General features: G+C 31.2%; 3 protein-coding genes across 3 annotated transcripts in view; all 3 read right to left on the bottom strand.

The window, feature by feature from the left end:
* Window positions 1–1,061: 1,061 nt before the first annotated feature.
* On the bottom strand, window positions 1,062–2,725 carry LOC21392711 (cysteine-rich and transmembrane domain-containing protein WIH1). Its single transcript, XM_024169709.1, has 3 exons — window positions 2,487–2,725; window positions 2,200–2,341; window positions 1,062–1,351 (listed from the first exon to the last, which is right to left on the bottom strand). Exons 1-3 carry the CDS (start codon window positions 2,533–2,535, stop codon window positions 1,306–1,308), a joined length of 237 nt encoding a protein of 78 aa, XP_024025477.1. The 5' UTR covers window positions 2,536–2,725; the 3' UTR covers window positions 1,062–1,305.
* Window positions 2,726–6,369: 3,644 nt separating this feature from the next.
* Window positions 6,370–10,694, bottom strand: LOC21392710. The gene is made up of 10 exons (XM_010104446.2): window positions 10,582–10,694; window positions 9,489–9,702; window positions 8,791–8,948; window positions 8,549–8,694; window positions 8,157–8,216; window positions 7,979–8,071; window positions 7,716–7,877; window positions 7,489–7,595; window positions 7,197–7,369; window positions 6,370–7,095 (listed from the first exon to the last, which is right to left on the bottom strand). Exons 1-10 carry the CDS (start codon window positions 10,682–10,684, stop codon window positions 6,836–6,838), a joined length of 1,476 nt encoding a protein of 491 aa, XP_010102748.1. The 5' UTR covers window positions 10,685–10,694; the 3' UTR covers window positions 6,370–6,835.
* A 6,374-nt stretch (window positions 10,695–17,068) lies between these two features.
* Window positions 17,069–17,418, bottom strand: part of LOC21392709 — a 2,830-nt gene continuing 2,480 nt past the window's right edge. The window contains exon 3 of the mRNA XM_024169701.1: window positions 17,069–17,307. Coding sequence (XP_024025469.1) covers window positions 17,182–17,307 — 126 coding nt within the window. The 3' untranslated portion in view covers window positions 17,069–17,181. The remainder of the gene's footprint in view (window positions 17,308–17,418) is intronic.

The following is a 17,418-nucleotide window of genomic DNA, read 5'->3' as shown; positions in this document are numbered from 1 at the left end:
CCCATTCCTCCATTGTTTGGTTTATATCCACATTTTTATGGTGATTGTGATTGCCAAAACGAGTTTATTTGCAGAAATAGAGAAAAAAAAAAAAGAAAAAAGAAAAGAAACACTAGACAAACAGATGCAAGAGGGAGAAAAAGAAAAATTTTAGTTGCAGTGTTGATGGATTCGTCAATGACTTTACAGAAAACACGTTACTTTTGTGAGCGTACGCGTTTTGAAATTACGTAAAAATCCATTCCGAGTGTAAGGGTATAACTGTAATAAAAAATATTTTTTTAGCAAAGGGGGTGCCTTAATAAAAGAATTGGGTGTAAATATAGGATTTGTTAGTTTAGTTTGAACATAAATTAAAAAAAAAAAATTTAAACTCAAGTTATAATTTTATTTAAGTTTATGTTATTTTATAAAATTTGAATTTGAATTTGAGTTTAAAGTTAAAATCTTTAAATCAAGTTAATGAACAATATTTTTCTATTTTTAAAAACGTTATCTTTTTCATTTTAATTCCGATTGAGATGAAATTTGTTTATGCATTCATAATGAAGAGACGAATATACGTTTGGTTGGAGGATTCAAACCATGTAATTCGAACCATTTTCGATTTACGTGAATTTTTTGTGAGAGAAAATACTATAGCGAACCATGAATCATAATTCGAATCAGGAAACGAATCCCATATAGCGAACCATGAATCATAATTAAATTTTAACCCATATAAATACAAACTCAAAAAGATTCTCATCTTAAACCATAACTCAAATGTACACAACCAAATACAAACTCAAATTATAACTTTTACTCAAATTATAAGTTAAATTTAACTCAAATTCACACTCAAATCACTATAACTCGAAAATGTAACTGAACAAACCCATAATTTCCCAATTTTTCACAAACCGCCTGACCCCGCCGCCCGTGGATCCCTATTACGAGCAGTTAAAGAGGTGGCAAACTAGTGATTTTTTATGCTAATCTTTTTTTCAATATACAAGTACATAATCTAAAAATCCTGTATGTGTGTGTAATATTTCAAAAACAAATTATACTCTTCCATGGGGAAAGAAGAAGATATGTAATCATCTTCATACATCATATATAAAATAAAATGCATGAAAAATCTTCAAAGTTATATTTATTACAAGGCCAAAGACATTATTACATAAGTATATATTTCATCTCTAGAATGCTATTTTAGACACAATCTAACTTTTAAGACATAAATAATTTCCCCAAAGATAAAGGTATTACAACTACAAATTTGAATCAATCAGCACTACTATTCAGCCAGAAGGTTTCTCCTCAGAAGCAAGCATCCAAAAGGCAACAGCAGCAAAGTGCCGCCAAGCTGCAGAGGCAAAAATAAACAACTTCGTAAGTTATGCTGCATGTTTATCTTTTTATTATAATATTTTCTCTCACGAAAAAAATTAAATTTATGTCAAAATTAGGTCACTCTCAAATAAAATCAAATATATATATTTTTAAATCTTTTTCCTGCTTCTGAATATCTAAAATCTGATTTACATGGTATCACAATTATAGCAAATAACGTTGTTTCCGTATAATTAAGGGAATTAAGGCATTCCAATTCAAGAGAATATAATCTAAATGAAAATAACTATGCTAGGACCCATCACCAAAAGGAATATCACTCCTACAAGGCAACTGTAAACTCTCTTGTGCCAAAAGTAAAATATTCTAGATATTGCAAAAAAAAAAGTTGTATTTTACAAAAACTTTCATCGTTTTGAAAACCCAAAATCACCAAAGAAATCCCACACCACAAAAATTCAAAAACATGAGAAAAGGAAGTGTTCTTTTTTTTTTTTTTTTCTGGCACAAAATTTACAAATTCCTGAAAAAAATAAAATGGCATTAAAATCAAATCTTTTTATGTAACAACTATCCAAAATTATTTACATGCAACAAACACGGAGACCATCTAACACTAAAATCTCGTTCATTTCATCGATTTAAATTTAAAATTTGAGTTTTATTACAGTAAAAAACTTTAAAAAATAATCACATTTAATTTTTTTTGTTAGAATAAAAAATTTTAATATAAAATTATATCTCAATTCAAATTAAAAATTCAGACTATAAAACAGCACGATTTCATTGTCAGTAACAAATAAGAATAAGAACAACAATAATATTAATAAAATAAAAAGAGTTAAAAAAAAAAAACACTACCATCCTTCAATGCAACCAGTGTCTGATCTCTCTCTCCTAGGAGGTTGGGCATAATATCCATCTTGAGGATAACCCTGAGGAGGATAGGGATATCCTTGAGCCGGGTAACCCGTTTGAGGGTAGGCGTCCTTTGTAGGGTAACCTTTACAAAAATAAAAAAATAAAAAAATAAAAACAAAACAAAAATAAGGGGAAAAAAAAAAAAGAAAAACAAAACAGCTGTTATGAAACCCAGAAAAACCAAAGAAAGCAAAATTGAAGAAACATCAGAGAGCCAAATAAGGTACCTTGAGGAGGAGGAACACCGACAGGATGTTGCTGTTGATTGTAACTCATCTCTCTTTTTTTTTTTTTTTTTTTTTTTGTCTTCTCTGAAGAAGAGGTCAGAAACCGATAAAACTTTCCTGTTTCGAAGATTTTGAGAGCAGAAATGAGAATTGGGTTTTTGATTGAAAAAGAAGCTAATAAAAAACGATATGAAGACTTCAAGATTGGTTTCTTATTTATATATTGAGGTATGAGAGAATTAAAAGGCGGCTAAAATGTCGATTCTAAGTAACAATACACCAAAAAAAAAAAAGAGAAAATGAAAATGAAGCTTCCGAAATAATATGCTAGAATGACTTTTTAATAAAATAAAATTAATAAAATGATCTTTTTTTATTTTTTATAAAAAAAAATATTTACTCATTTTTTATAAGATAAGGTCATTTTATAAATAAAAATTTTAAAAAAATTATTTTACTAATAAAATTTTTTAAAAGAGTTATTTTTACAAAAGAGAACGAACCCAACAAAACTAGAGGAACCGACTGTTGAGGGGCACAATTGTGAGACGCTGGCTCCACACACAAAAAGAGGGAGATAAAGCCTTCCCTATTAAGAGAGAGAATCTTCCATCACCATGCTTTTGCATAAATATCAACCCTGTCACCTTTTCTTTTCCCTAAAATTTTGTTACTTTTTCTTTTCCTTAAAATTTTATTCTCTGTTATTTTATAATTTTTATATTGCCGTGTTAAAGTTAAATTTAATTAAAATTATATTAAATTAAAAAAATATAAAATTAACTATTTATAATACATATCTGATAATTAAAAATAAAATATTATTTGTAATTTTTTTTTTCTAATCTTATTAAAAATATATGTAACATGAAATAATTTAATTAACCTGATTACTTTTATTTTTTTACATGTCAGTATTAGTATCATGTTACGTTTTTTCATGTAAAAAATAATACAACTTATTTTTTTTTTTAGGAAGCGGATGTTTTACATATTTTTGTAATCTCATTTTATTTTAATCAGATTAAACGATCAAAAAACTTATTCTATCAATAGGACGGCCAACCAAACACAGACTCTACTTTTTAATGTTTCATCTAAAATTTTATGTAACTGCTTCTTACTGAGTTGATCATATCTACAAATCTAAATATAAGCACGTACAAAATAAAGATGTTTCAACTTTTTTAAGAAAAATGATTTCGCCTAAAAACTAAAAATGAGTTTAAAATGTTGCCACAGTGCAACTCCTCAAAAAAAAATAGGGCATATATTTTAAATGCAACATCAAAGCAAAAAAAAAAAAAAAAAAAAAAAAAGTCAAAATTAAAAAAACCCCTTTAAAAAAAAAAAAAAAAAAAGAGGTGACCCAGCCAATTATTCTAAGGTTTGATAAATATTCTACGAATGTCACTTGTCACCAATGTTTCATCCTCTATTTCGAAATCATATTTATAAAGAAAAGAAAAAAAAAAAAAACTAGCCGCTTATTTTCAAATGAAAACATCTGAATATCAAATAAACTACATGCTTTTTACACGATGAAGAAAAGATTTGAACTGTTGTAGGTTTGTAACCCCGAACAGAAAATGTAAAAGGAGCCAAAGAAGACTTGAGTTTAATTTTGAGCCCGTTTGATTAGAGAATTCGTTCTCCGATTCGAATCATAATTTATAATTCATTATAATATTTTTTTTCATAAAAAATATACATAAATAAAAAATAATTATAATATTATGATTTTAATTTAGGAATCGGCTCGAAATTAGATTATCAAAAGTAAACGTTATTCGTCACTTTACTGATTTTTGTTCGGCAGCCGCGCTATCTAGATAGCTCCATCTTTTTCCCGAGTGATTGAGACATCTTTTGAAAACTACGCGCGTGGCTAATGGAAAGCACAAAATTCTTTGTCCCCACCATACGTTTTTGTTTTGGGAAAATTCTCTATAAATGCGTGAAAAATAAGTGCACTGGTATAGCCGAGTTTTGAGCCTTAGATCATGTTAGGTTAAATAATATACTTATGTGATAAACTTGTTTGATAACTCAAAGAAATATGTACCACGTTATTGTACTTATACGTCTAATAAACAGTTCACACTTGAGTGTTCTAATCCACTTTAACTCTCTATAACTCTCTCTCATCAATATCCATCTTAATTGTTTAATAATAATTGTCATGAATACTTTACCTAATTTCTGTTGTATGCGTTTAATTCATAGATTTAAATCATGTGATTAAAATTATTTTATGAAAAAAATACTGTAGCGAACCACGAACTATAATTCGAATCAGGGAACGAATCTAGGTACTAAATGGATAATTTTCTTAACTCCTAAGTCATGATAAATATTATTTTCTTAAAAAAAAAAAATCAGTCTAATAAAATCGTGCTGTTTCCACTCAAGGAAATTGTCTCTTATGAAAGAGAGCGGCAGGGGCCTTTTGATTGCAATGGCAAGGAAGAGAAATCGGTGCTCTAGAAATCAATTGGTCAACGATGTGATCAGAATAGTAAGGTGCTTGATTTTAAGGCCTCATTTACTTTGTGAATTCGAGTTTTCAATTCGAGCTAAGATGTGACATTTTCTTAGAGCTTTTCACTGTAGCAGAAAAAGTTAGATGTGATATTTTTTAAGAACTTTTACTGTAAAAACCTAAAATTGAAAACTCAAATCGATAAAATAAACGAGGCTTAAGACCGCCGAATTACAATATAATTAAACAGTGACATGTCACCTTATCTTATTATATTCTTTTGTTTATTTAGAAATAATAATAATTAAAAAAAAAAAAACAGGTCACCACCTTCTAGTTGATCAAAAGTAATATGAAAGGATTCATGGCGTGGTTTTACTTGTTTCAATTATTTCATTCCGCCGTTACCCGTTTAACGTGGCAAGCAGGATCATAAGACCGACGAATTGACAAATAGCAAATTTCGAATCACCTTTTCAAAACAGATTCCATTCTCAGTAGGTATATTATTACCAAACAAATGGCAGTTTAATGGATAGAAGGTAGTTGCAAAACCAAAACTCTTTTCAAATACGGAGACGATTAAAAGTTTCTTAAATTAATGTGTAAAAGTAATCTTTTTTATAAGAAAGAATGATATGATTTAAAGTAAATTAATATAAAAATAAATGAGTGGAATATTGATGATAACGATAACTAAAATAATTAAAGATTTATTTAGTTTGTTGGTTTAAATTTTTAATTTAAGTTGAAATATAATTTTATGTGAGAATTTTTTATTATAATAAAAAAATTAAATATAATTATTTTTGAAAATTTTCTTTTATAATAAAATTTAAATCTATAAATGAACCTTATTCATACAGTTGACATGTAGTCGAAGATCATAATCGTACATCTATTTTACGGAATAATTAATATAATATGATAATTTATTGAAACTTAATAAAAAACGATTTAAAATGGCACCTTTCACAAAATTCACCTGTCAGTGGATGTCGGTGATATTTATGCACTACTGAAAAAAGAAATCCAACCTGTTTTAAAGTGCAAACTAAAAATTTTCCAGTAGCGCATAAGGCATTAGAATCATAGATGAAGAAAAAATCCATCCTATCCTAATACTGTTATAAAAGTCTCATTTATTTTATCGATTTAAATTTTTTATTTTTTATTTTATATTTTTACAGCTAAAAATTATTAAAAATTATTATATTTAATTTTTTCTGTTTCAATTAAAAACTCTTAAAAAATATCACATCTCAACTTAAATTAAAAATTTAAATCCGCGAAATGAATGAGACAAAAGTATTAAAACACAACTTTTTGGCGGACAACGTCCTCAAAAAATCGTAAATAACAAAAACAATAAGTTTAAGCCGTAATTACTAAAGAGGGTAAGTATATCATTGGCAAAATAAGAAGAATTTTCCCTTTCTCATGGATCCAAACTACAGAACTGAACATAAACATCTGTGGAGAGAGACTTCTCATACAAAAAAGATCACTGGTCAAGGTTACAATAAAGAAATTAAAAAAATTAAAATAAAATAAAAGAAGCATCTTAGAATTACACTAGCTACTGTTTGATGTCTAAGGAGAAACATACTTGATCAAGAGCCAAAAAGATCAACCTGCCTAAACCTAAACATAAGTTAGACCTAACTAAAAAGCAGCTTCCTATGACTTCAATATGGAACGCAAAGAATCAAATTCATCCTTACACGTATATCATCAAGTAATTACAACACTGCAACTGTTCCTACTTCTCTCCATACCGATAAGACTTCAAAATTCAAACCCCATTTTAGGCTTCCTCCTAATCCATCTCGCACTCGCCAATTTCTGACTTTCAAAACGGGGCTCTTTAAGACCACAGGAGCCACTTACGTTGCCGTTCGGCTCTACCACTGTTGGGGGATACACTAATTCTGTCTGCATTTCGGTAAAGCCATTTACCAAAACCAGGTGAGGAAACAAGTTCATCCAAGGCTTTCTCGGTGGAATCTCTGGTAAACTTCTCCCAATCCTGCTTGGAGAATTTTCTCCTTTCAGGTGTAGCATGGAAGCTAGAAAGGTGTAAGCCTGTATCCAATTGCTGCTGAGGGAGGATTCTCCTGCCAAAACCTGGAGAGAGAGCACAGAAATTATGTACTAATATATCTGTTAGGTACTAGGCAACAAGTATTATAATTATTAGTAAAATTACAAAACATAGAGAAGCAAACCTTGGTCAGGACGCGACGATGCAACTGTGAAATTTCTTAATGGACGCCTCAGGAAACTGGAGTCTACATTGCTTCGAATCGTGTTAGTTTCTTCATCGAGAGAATCTTCAGAAGCTGAAGAATCAGGAAGGTGTGATATTCTCCTGTCCTTTTTAGCTGATTTCATTAATTTTCTGCAGAAAACATTCCGTACTCTCATCAGGCATTATGGGGAAAAGAAAAGGAGCAAATATGTAGGATAATTTAAAGGGAGCCTATGTGGATAGGCTCCAAACTGGAACAGCAGTCTTACTTGTAAACGCGACGGAGGAATCGCAACCTAAAAATTCTTCTCAATAACGAAGAAACTATTATTCCCAATATCAGAGCTTCTGTGGCAAGTACAGGGTCTGCAGAACTCTGGAGACAACAAAACTTGTGTCAAATGTGCAATCACTTTTAATGGTACGATAATTTGAACAGCACCATGTTATTGTCGACAAACAGAAATAAAACTGATGTTTGTGGTACAAAGGAAACCTGAAGAATCATAAGCGCACCCAAGGTACGGATGGACCATGCAACGAATAGAGATGTGCTTATATCAATTGATCCATCTTCTGTGAGGACAACTTTACGAACCACCCAGAAGCCCAACCATGCTCCAGCTAGAATAACAAATGCCAGCAGAAATTTTACCACCTACAATCATTAACAATCATGTAGAAAAAGGTTAGTAAGGACTAAAATACAGTAGGCTCCTACATACTAGCAAAGATGCAGAATCAAGATAACTTACATACAGGATCATACATTTCTTGATCAATTCCAAGCATTGTAAGTATTGCACGCAAGAAGTCAGGTGCAACTTGCTTGAGTATATATCCAAGACCAGCCTGAAACATTACAAGAGTAAGATTAACACCTATCATTTTCATGTAGATTTAGGGAATAAAAAGGGATCTAAAAACTGATACCCACAATAGACGAGGGAATAAAGATTGCGAGTCTCCTTCCACCAAATGGAATAAGCTTCATCCCCTGTCAACGACCAGAAAACATGATGTCAAATAGTATAACAAGAACAAGCTCTGCATCTAAACTTATGCAGATCCCAAAGGTAATAGTGAGCAAGATTTTGGTGAAGTATCTCAGAGTCAAGAATCATTCGCCCATCAGATTCCCCATGCAACTAGCAACCGTAATAACAACAAAAATAAAAAAGAGACTAAGATCATAAAGCATCACACCTACTTTTAAGTTAACTATAAACTAAAGTGCATGTTTTTCTATGAATGAAAAATACTGCATAAATAGCTAAGCAATTGAATATAATATCTACTCATCAATGCTAGAGGGGAAAACTATATTACCTGGAAAAGAACCACCAATATAACGAGGATGACACCAATTGCCATTGCACTTCCATAGTAAAATACTAGTGATTTGCTCAGAAAGGAAGCCAAGCTTAGCATGACTATGCCCAGTACCAGAAGTACTACGCGATGAAGAAAAAATTCTGCAAAACAAAATAATCAAGTAAATGAACCAAATGTTGATACAAAGGTCAAACTAAGGGGGGAATAGGATTTAAACGTTAAGATGAAAAGATTACCTTCTTCAATGGACACCTCAAAGCTCTCTAAGGATGAAGTAGCAGTCTGTATATCTAAAATTTTGCGGTCAAAAGGCGACATATGTCGAACCCAGGAACCCTTGGTAACTTTCTCCCACTGAACTTCAGGACACATTCCAATTGCCAAAGATAGATTCCTGCAAAAGGATCACGAAAACTCTTAGAATCATTAAACTATGAGCTTCATCATGACACGAGATTTAGGTTTTGACCTAAGTTTGGTACGTACTAAAGGACGGGGAAGTTTTCTTAATTAGGAAATCAGAAAGAGAATCACTCTATCGCATAAAACTGCCCAAATTATGAACCATGTTTAGAGGTTGATACATTCAAAATCCAATATGTTTATCCACATAAAAGAATATACGTATTCTCAATAAAATAAAATAAGGAATATATTTTCAGACCTTTACATTTTAGCTTTTCAATACTGGTATTTCAGCCTCATTATTAGTAAAGGCATAAAGCGAAAAAAATAAAAAATAAAAGAGAGGGAAAAAAATCACTTCAGCCAGCATATGTAGTTTAGAAAATCAACAATAAAGCATAAATAGCAATAGGCGATGCCAATTCAGAAGTTAACAATCAGGAAAAGATTTCTATACACAAAGAACTCCCATGCAAGGGCAGATGACACACTCATCAAAGATGCACTTAAAAGACACCAAATTACTTACCTATGGAAACAGACTTCGGCATTGGGTACGTGAACACTTGAGTTTCGTCCGGCTATCTTCACCGTCGCAGAGTGCGCAAATTTGCCCAAATTTTTAATCCTCGACAATCCATAGATATGAATTCTTTCACAAAACATGGACTTTCCATGCTTTCCAGGAGAATTTTTCACTGGCAACCCATGAGATAATTGCATCACGGCAGATGGAGCAACAACTGCAAGGTCAGATATGTAAAAGAAGAAGGTTACCAACCGGGATTAAAACAAATTCACAAGCATTCAGAAAAGGTTTCTGCATCCATCCATTATTCTAAGACGTTAACAGCCTATCATGCTCTAATATTACAAGGCTTCGAGTGCTCTCTCGTGACCTCGTTGAAAACTCGCCAAAGGTCCACAGTTATCATCTAGGTTATAAGGGTTAAAAAAAATAGTTATGTCGAACTTGGTAACCAACTCTGCAGCCTCTACTTGAACTCAACACACCAATTTTTGCGAGTAACTTCACGAAATCATAATAATAAAAAAGGCAATGTTCTTATGATCTCTCATTACTACTGTAATGGTTGAATTGACAAATAACAGATGCATTAATACATGTGCTATCATTAATTTATGTTGCTTTGATGTTTACAAGCATTCTCTATGAAACTCTGACCACCACCTATTGTTGGTTGTCTTTAACTACTTGTATGTATAGGAATAATAAAAGAATAACACTGTATTATTAGTGTAAAACCCATTTTCATCTCGAAGATAATTAAATTGATTCCGAAATAGAAACAATTCCAGATTTTTAACCAGATTATCGAAAATTATTGCAAAATAGTATTGTCGTAACCAACTCTCCCAATCTAACCGACAAAGATTTTGAATTCAAAATTCCTCGCAACTTTCGAAGCAAATAATGCAAAAAACGAACTTTTCTATGTCCACTCCTCATTTTCTCCGTTCCCAAACAGAACCATATAAGACGAAAATGGCATTATCGATTCACGGTTGACGCCGAAAAGTAGAGATATATAACCCTAAAATTCAAATTTTGAAAATAAGCGCAAGAAAGATTTCACGAGTACGTAGTGCAAGAAACGTACCTAGAGAACGTTCACCGGCTGATTCAAGCGAAGAAGACGAAGGCAAGAAAGCGAAAAGAGAGAAAATGCAAGCAGAGAGTAAAAATGGCTTCGCAGAACCCATTGTGGCTGGTACTGGGTTTCCCAGGAAGAGAGAGAGAGAGAGAAGGAGGGGAGAGTGTTTGTGATATATACAGGAAAGGCGCGCGTAGAAAATACGGGACCTTATGAAGGGTAGATGGGTAATTATGATATTCAAAGCTTAAGGGGCCAGCCCAACTTGCTGTACTTACCATTATGGGCCATTATCGTACTTTGGGTAACTGGCCCAATTATTTTTCTGCCAAAACCTCCCGTCCTTGGGGCGTGACTTGGATAAATTGAGGTAATGGATTTAAAATTATGATTTATAATTTTAATTTTTAAAATTTAAGTTTTTTATAAGAGAAAAATATTGTAGAAAATTATGAATCATGATTCAGAATCAGGAACGGATACATAAAAAAATATCATCTCACTTTTGTGGTCTTGCTATTCAATTATACTATTTTTTGGGAAAGTTTAAAACATACCACTCTCAAATAATAAAAAGACAAAGTTGACTTCAAACCATCTATAGTTAATCAGTAATTAACTTGAGCAATAAGGAATAGAATCGGATAAAACTTGGAGGGTAAGCTACCCCAAATCAATGAAGAAAACAAGCAACAAGAAAAGTCAACATGAGACAAAAGGGAAACTTCTCATTCCGCAATCCAACATTGAATCAACTCAAAAAATAGACAACTTAAGAAGGTTCAAACCATCTCCTATAAGTAGGAGATTTATATAACAAATTTTACAAAGAATTAGAAGACGTTTGGTTAATGGATTAGAATCATGAGATTAGAATTATTTTCGATTTACGTGTATTTTTTGTAAGAAAAAATACTGTAGCGAACCATGAACCATGATTCGAATCGGGGTACGAATCTCCCAACCAAACAACCCCTTAGATTCCGCCTATTTACTCTCTCCCTCTTTAAATTCTCTCAATAAACCCCTTTTCCTCTCTTTCCCTTTCGTCATTGTCATTGTAATTGTATTAATTGTGTGTTTACTCTTACGAACTAGCGAAATACTTATAGTTTGATACATAATAAGTTGTCATTCTTTTTACAACACATAATGGAACTTTAAGACTCTACAATGGACGTAACCTTCACATTAATTAACCACTATAATCCATATGTTAATTTATTTTTTTACACTTAACGTTTTTGGTCTTGCTTTCAATTGACTCGAGACCAATCAACCTGCTATTGCAGATTCACAGTCAACACATGAATGCTACAACCCGCTATTGTAGATTCGCAATCGACACACGAAAGCTATCATTGACCATCATTGTAAATTTTGTAAGGATGTACTAAATTTATAATTTTTTAAGTAAACACGAATTTAAAAGAGACATGGAAATTGGAATGACTCTTTTCATGCAAAGTTAACAGGATATTTTGAATTTTAAAAAAGAAAATAATTTTAGTGCAACAAGCACTAACTAAAAAATCAATTTCCCATTTGGTTTATAAATTAGAACTATAAAATTATAATTATTTTTTATTTATGTGTATTTTTTATGAGAGAAAATACTGTATCAAATCATGAATCATAATTTGAATCAAAAAATAAATTCTCTAACCAAACAGGTTCTTAGAGGTCTGATTGGCGGTGGTCGTGCTTTACTCTCATCTTGGATCGTCAAATCCATTTTAATTTATTCCACACACAATCACATAATATCTCTTGCAGTTCATTTGTTATTGCAATAAATAACGAGCTGACGATAAAGTATTCATTTTTGGACAAATCTTTTTGCTTTAATACTAATGTTGGCAGCCTTAAACTGGGGTTCTGTACCATCAATGGCGCCATAAAAAACAAAATAATAAAAAACTCTATAGAGCTTCCATAAAATTTGCAACCAACGTCCAAGAACGAGATTAAAATTTCATCATGATTAAGTAAAATGCCTCGTACCAAGTAAATTTAATGAGGTAATCTGGTATTCATTCTTTTCATTTAGGATTAATCAATATTTCAGCAGTCACAATCTTTCCCATTTTATATATTAAGCGCAGCCTCCTAAACTCTTATTTTTAATTTTGAAAATAAATACCTAATTAGAAAGAAAAAAGAATCACTCTTCTTTTCTTTTTCCCTTTAATATTCCAAAATAAAATATGCCCTAAAATTAAAGGTGTGCAAACCAACCAAACCACTTATTTTTAGTGAAATATAAATCAAACCAATTATAAATTGGTTTAGAGATTTTTAAACCAATTAAAGAATTTAATCCAATCCAAACTAAACCGATTATAATTAGTTTGGTTTGATCTTTCTAATTGGTTTGAATTAATATTTTGCGACTTCTTCTCAAGTTTCAACCGTAATTGGTCCTAAGTATAATAGACATTTCATTATTTTTTAATTGTAAACATCAATAACACAAAAATGAAATATTCAATTTAAATAGAAATAAAACATATAAAGTTAAAAATTAAACATCCTGAACAAAATTAAAACTTTTAAATCCATAAAACCTAAAATACTAAATTTGTTACATAAAAGTTAGAACAAATCAGTCTTTAATTCTAAACTTTTTAAATTCCTAAAAAAATGCTTTCTTGATATAATTGCAAAGTTCTTCTGAAAATCTAAAAATGATTAAGTTATGGATATATATATATATATATATATAATTTTAGGAAAGTACATAAGATAAAAATTCGTTTGGTTTGGTTTTTTAAAGAGTAAAACCACAAACTAAACCAACTAAATTGGTTTTTAAAAAATTTAAACTAAACTAAATTTAGTTTTCTTTTAGTTTAGTTTGGTTGGTTTGAATGGTTTATTGCACACACATACTTAAAATTAGAGATAAGTCCTAAAACTTTTCATTTGTCAAACACCTATACTATGTATTTTCATGTCATTATCATTCTTTTGAAAGTAAGCGAGAAAAATAAGAGAAGACGTGGGTTGGACAGTTATTCTCATGAAGGAGCGGTTACTCGAGAAGGCCAACCAACATATATAGAAAAGGAAGAGGAAGGAGGGGTCGGAAAATTCGAGTCATATTGTCTTCCTCCGGTCCAAACGTGCCTTCTTGAATGTTAGTGAGATCGAAAGTGTATTATCATAAAAAATCAATAAAAATTCCTTTCTACACTTTAGTTTTCTCCGTGTGATTTATGCTTTTGTTTTTCCTTTTTGATTCTTAGTTGTTGGCGAAAATCTAATGTCAACATATTTCATATTAAAAAGCTTTCGTTTACAAAATTTAAGCAAATTTAAAGTGTAAAAATACCGTGTTAACCACGAGTTTTCCAAATAATTGGTCAAATTATGTTTAAAGGTATGTTATAATGGTCTTTTCCCATCTTTAAATTTGACGAAATATTTGTCTCGAAATTTTGTCAAATTAGGAAAGGTTTTCACACAGAATTTAAAAGAAAATGTATGTTCATCATATTTCTAAGAACAATTTATACGTGATATTTCAATAAAACACGAGATACATTTAGGTACTTATCTGACGTATCATCTAATAAAAATAAAGTAAATTTTAACAATTTATATTGGTTTCACCATGATCCAATGCTTATAAAATTAATAATATCATACGATATAAAAAATAACCGGTCCTATTGTAGTTTTGCAGTCACCAACAGGACGTTATTATTGAACCGAATGCATAATGTGAAGGTTTTTTTATTTTTTTTATTTTTACAGGCACTCCCTCAACTTTATGAGTTTGATAAATTAATCTCACAACTTTTAATCTTGTAATTTATCTTCTAAATTTTAAAATTTATTACAGCGTTGGTCAAATTAAAAAAAATTAAAATTTTAAACAGTTTTTTTCGCATTAACATTTGGTGAGGGTAATTCAAATTGGTCGTTTTACTCCTAATATATATAAGGACCAATTTGATGCAAATAGTCTAGAATTATAGGGCTTGTTCTTTTGAGCGAAAAACTCAAAAAAAATACAACTCGAATTATAATTTTATTCGAGTTTATGTTCTTTTAAGTTTGAATTCGAGTTTAGGACTAAAACTCGAGTTCAAGTTTCCCCTTCAACTCGAGTTCAGAAACTCGAACTCAAATTAATGAACAATGTTTTTTCTATTCTTAAAAATGCTATAACTTTTTCGTTTTAATTCTGATTGAGATGATTTTTTTTCTATGCGTTGACAACGAAAAGATGAATAAAACCCTACCCATATACCCTATTAAAATTTTTCATAAGTATTGAGTTTTTATTAAAATACTATCTATATACAAATTCAAGTTTTGACTTCCTCAAACACAAACTCAAAAAGATTCTTATCTCAAACCATAACTCAAATGTACACAATTAAACACAAACTCGAATTATAACTTCAACTCAAATTCAATTCAAAAATTATATTAAGTTAAATTATAAAAGAACAAGCCTACATGTCACTAAACATTCACTAAACATTTAGGAATGACAGAAGCAAGTCTCTCGCAGCTTTCAGTTTCTACGTTTGGAGTACACTGCAGTGCAAGTTCATTAAGCAATTGACTTTTATTTAAAGCTTTACTTCATATACACACTTTCTTAATTAGATGATGATGTAATTCGTTCTGTTCCATTAATAATGAATTGACAAGCTATAGAGTTGGACCACCAACTCAACAACCTTTGTAGGACCCTGAACTGATCGCTTTCAGGGCCTGCAGTAAACCCAACAGTGGTAGTATATATTAGTTGAGAAAATTTGATTATGCCAATAACATTTAAGTTGTATCTCAGTTGTAGTACTAGTTAGAAATGTGATTATGCTAGTAACATTGAAATACCTCCTTTTATTATATATACATTGTTTTTTTTTTTTTTTTTTTAAAGTAAATTGCATTGTTGCGCTGTTTTTATATAAAGGATTCTAAACTTCCAATTTTGACATTTTACACCTTAAACTTTAAAATCAGTAATAATCAAGATTTAATAGCTTATTACCTTATATGATTAACAGTTTAAAACACGAGATTTGAATGTAAAATAGTTTGAAAAATGATGGTCTTTGACTTTAAGAAGCGAATCTCGTATCTTAATTACCGTTAATTTGATAATTTGAGTCGAGTTATGAATAGTTTAGAGTGTAACAGTGTAATTTATTTTTTTATTTTTTGAGCTAAACAATATATACGAGTACTATTATAAGCTCGAGATCCAAATGTTGGCATACCCTCAGGCGTTTAGAAACGATGGGGGTTTGATATAGATATCAATATTCCACTAAAGCACAAGATTTTGAGGTTAAACCTCTATAATTACACTTTAAAAATTGTTGTTACATTGTCACTACCTAATTGTTAAGCCTTTATTGTATTTGGACTTAAAATTAAGCTTTTAAGAGATCAATTAGTCGTTCAATAATTTATCAATAATAAGCACTACAATTCTTTTGTCTAAAGTTAGGTGATAAAACATAAGGGAAAAAAATGCACATGTCATGTGGTGCCCAACACCAAATGGCAAACAGTGATCAACTACTTTAAATTAAAGACAACTTGAATTTTCAGCTAATTAATTACATGATGAAGCTAAGAGAAGTAGGGTTAATCCAAACATATAGTACTATAATACGGTTGTAATAGTTCTACTAAACACGTCCAAATTAATGAGTTACACATAAACCTACCCTTAAAACCCCTAGATATAGGGAACTGATCATAAACATGTGCCTAAAATGAAAAGGACATCTTGGGAAGGACTTTGAAACATTGGAAAGAGTGAAAGGTTGGGCTTTGCTTCATTATTCCTGAGGATAGAGAAACGACAGAGGAAGAGAGGTTGTAGGAAGAGACATATTGGCGAGAGATGTGGTAGGCAATGCATGAAACGGAAGCGATCAAGTTCCAACCTCAGCAATGCTCTGCAAGGCTGGCCTCCATTGCCCACCACCTTCACCAACTGATCCGTAGTGCCTTCTGCTGCTGCCCACGTTGCTTCCTAGGCGGTGAACCTCATGGCCCGTCTAGAAAAAGGGGAAGCAACAAACATAAAACACGAATTATATACATGTATAACTTAGCGCTGGATTCGAGTTTTTAATTTGAGACTAATTTAAATTTTTAATTTAAGTTGAGATATAATTTTATGTGAGAAAAATTAAATATAACTATTTTTGAGATAACAATCTTCATGTCATGTGGTGCCCAACACCAAATGGCAAACAGTGATCAACTACTTTAAATTAAAGACAACTTGAATTTTCAGCTAATTAATTACATGATGAAGCTAAGAGAAGTAGGGTTAATCCAAACATATAGTACTATAATACGGTTGTAATAGTTCTACTAAACACGTCCAAATTAATGAGTTACACATAAACCTACCCTTAAAACCCCTAGATATAGGGAACTGATCATAAACATGTGCCTAAAATGAAAAGGACATCTTGGGAAGGACTTTGAAACATTGGAGAGAGTGAAAGGTTGGGCTTTGCTTCATTATTCCTGAGGATAGAGAAACGACAGAGGAAGAGAGGTTGTAGGAAGAGACATATTGGCGAGAGATGTGGTAGGCAATGCATGAAACGGAAGCGATCAAGTTCCAACCTCAGCAATGCTCTGCAAGGCTGGCCTCCATTGCCCACCACCTTCACCAACTGATCCGTAGTGCCTTCTGCTGCTGCCCACGTTGCTTCCTAGGCGGTGAACCTCATGGCCCGTCTAGAAAAAGGGGAAGCAACAAACATAAAACACGAATTATATACATGTATAACTTAGCGCTGGATTCGAGTTTTTAATTTGAGACTAATTTAAATTTTTAATTTAAGTTGA

Source organism: Morus notabilis, unplaced genomic scaffold, assembly GCF_000414095.1.
Source record: "Morus notabilis unplaced genomic scaffold, ASM41409v2 Scaffold29, whole genome shotgun sequence".
In the NCBI taxonomy this organism is placed as follows: domain Eukaryota; kingdom Viridiplantae; phylum Streptophyta; class Magnoliopsida; order Rosales; family Moraceae; genus Morus; species Morus notabilis.
Note: the sequence above shows the minus strand (reverse complement) of the source record. Positions and strands in the feature narration are given on the sequence as shown.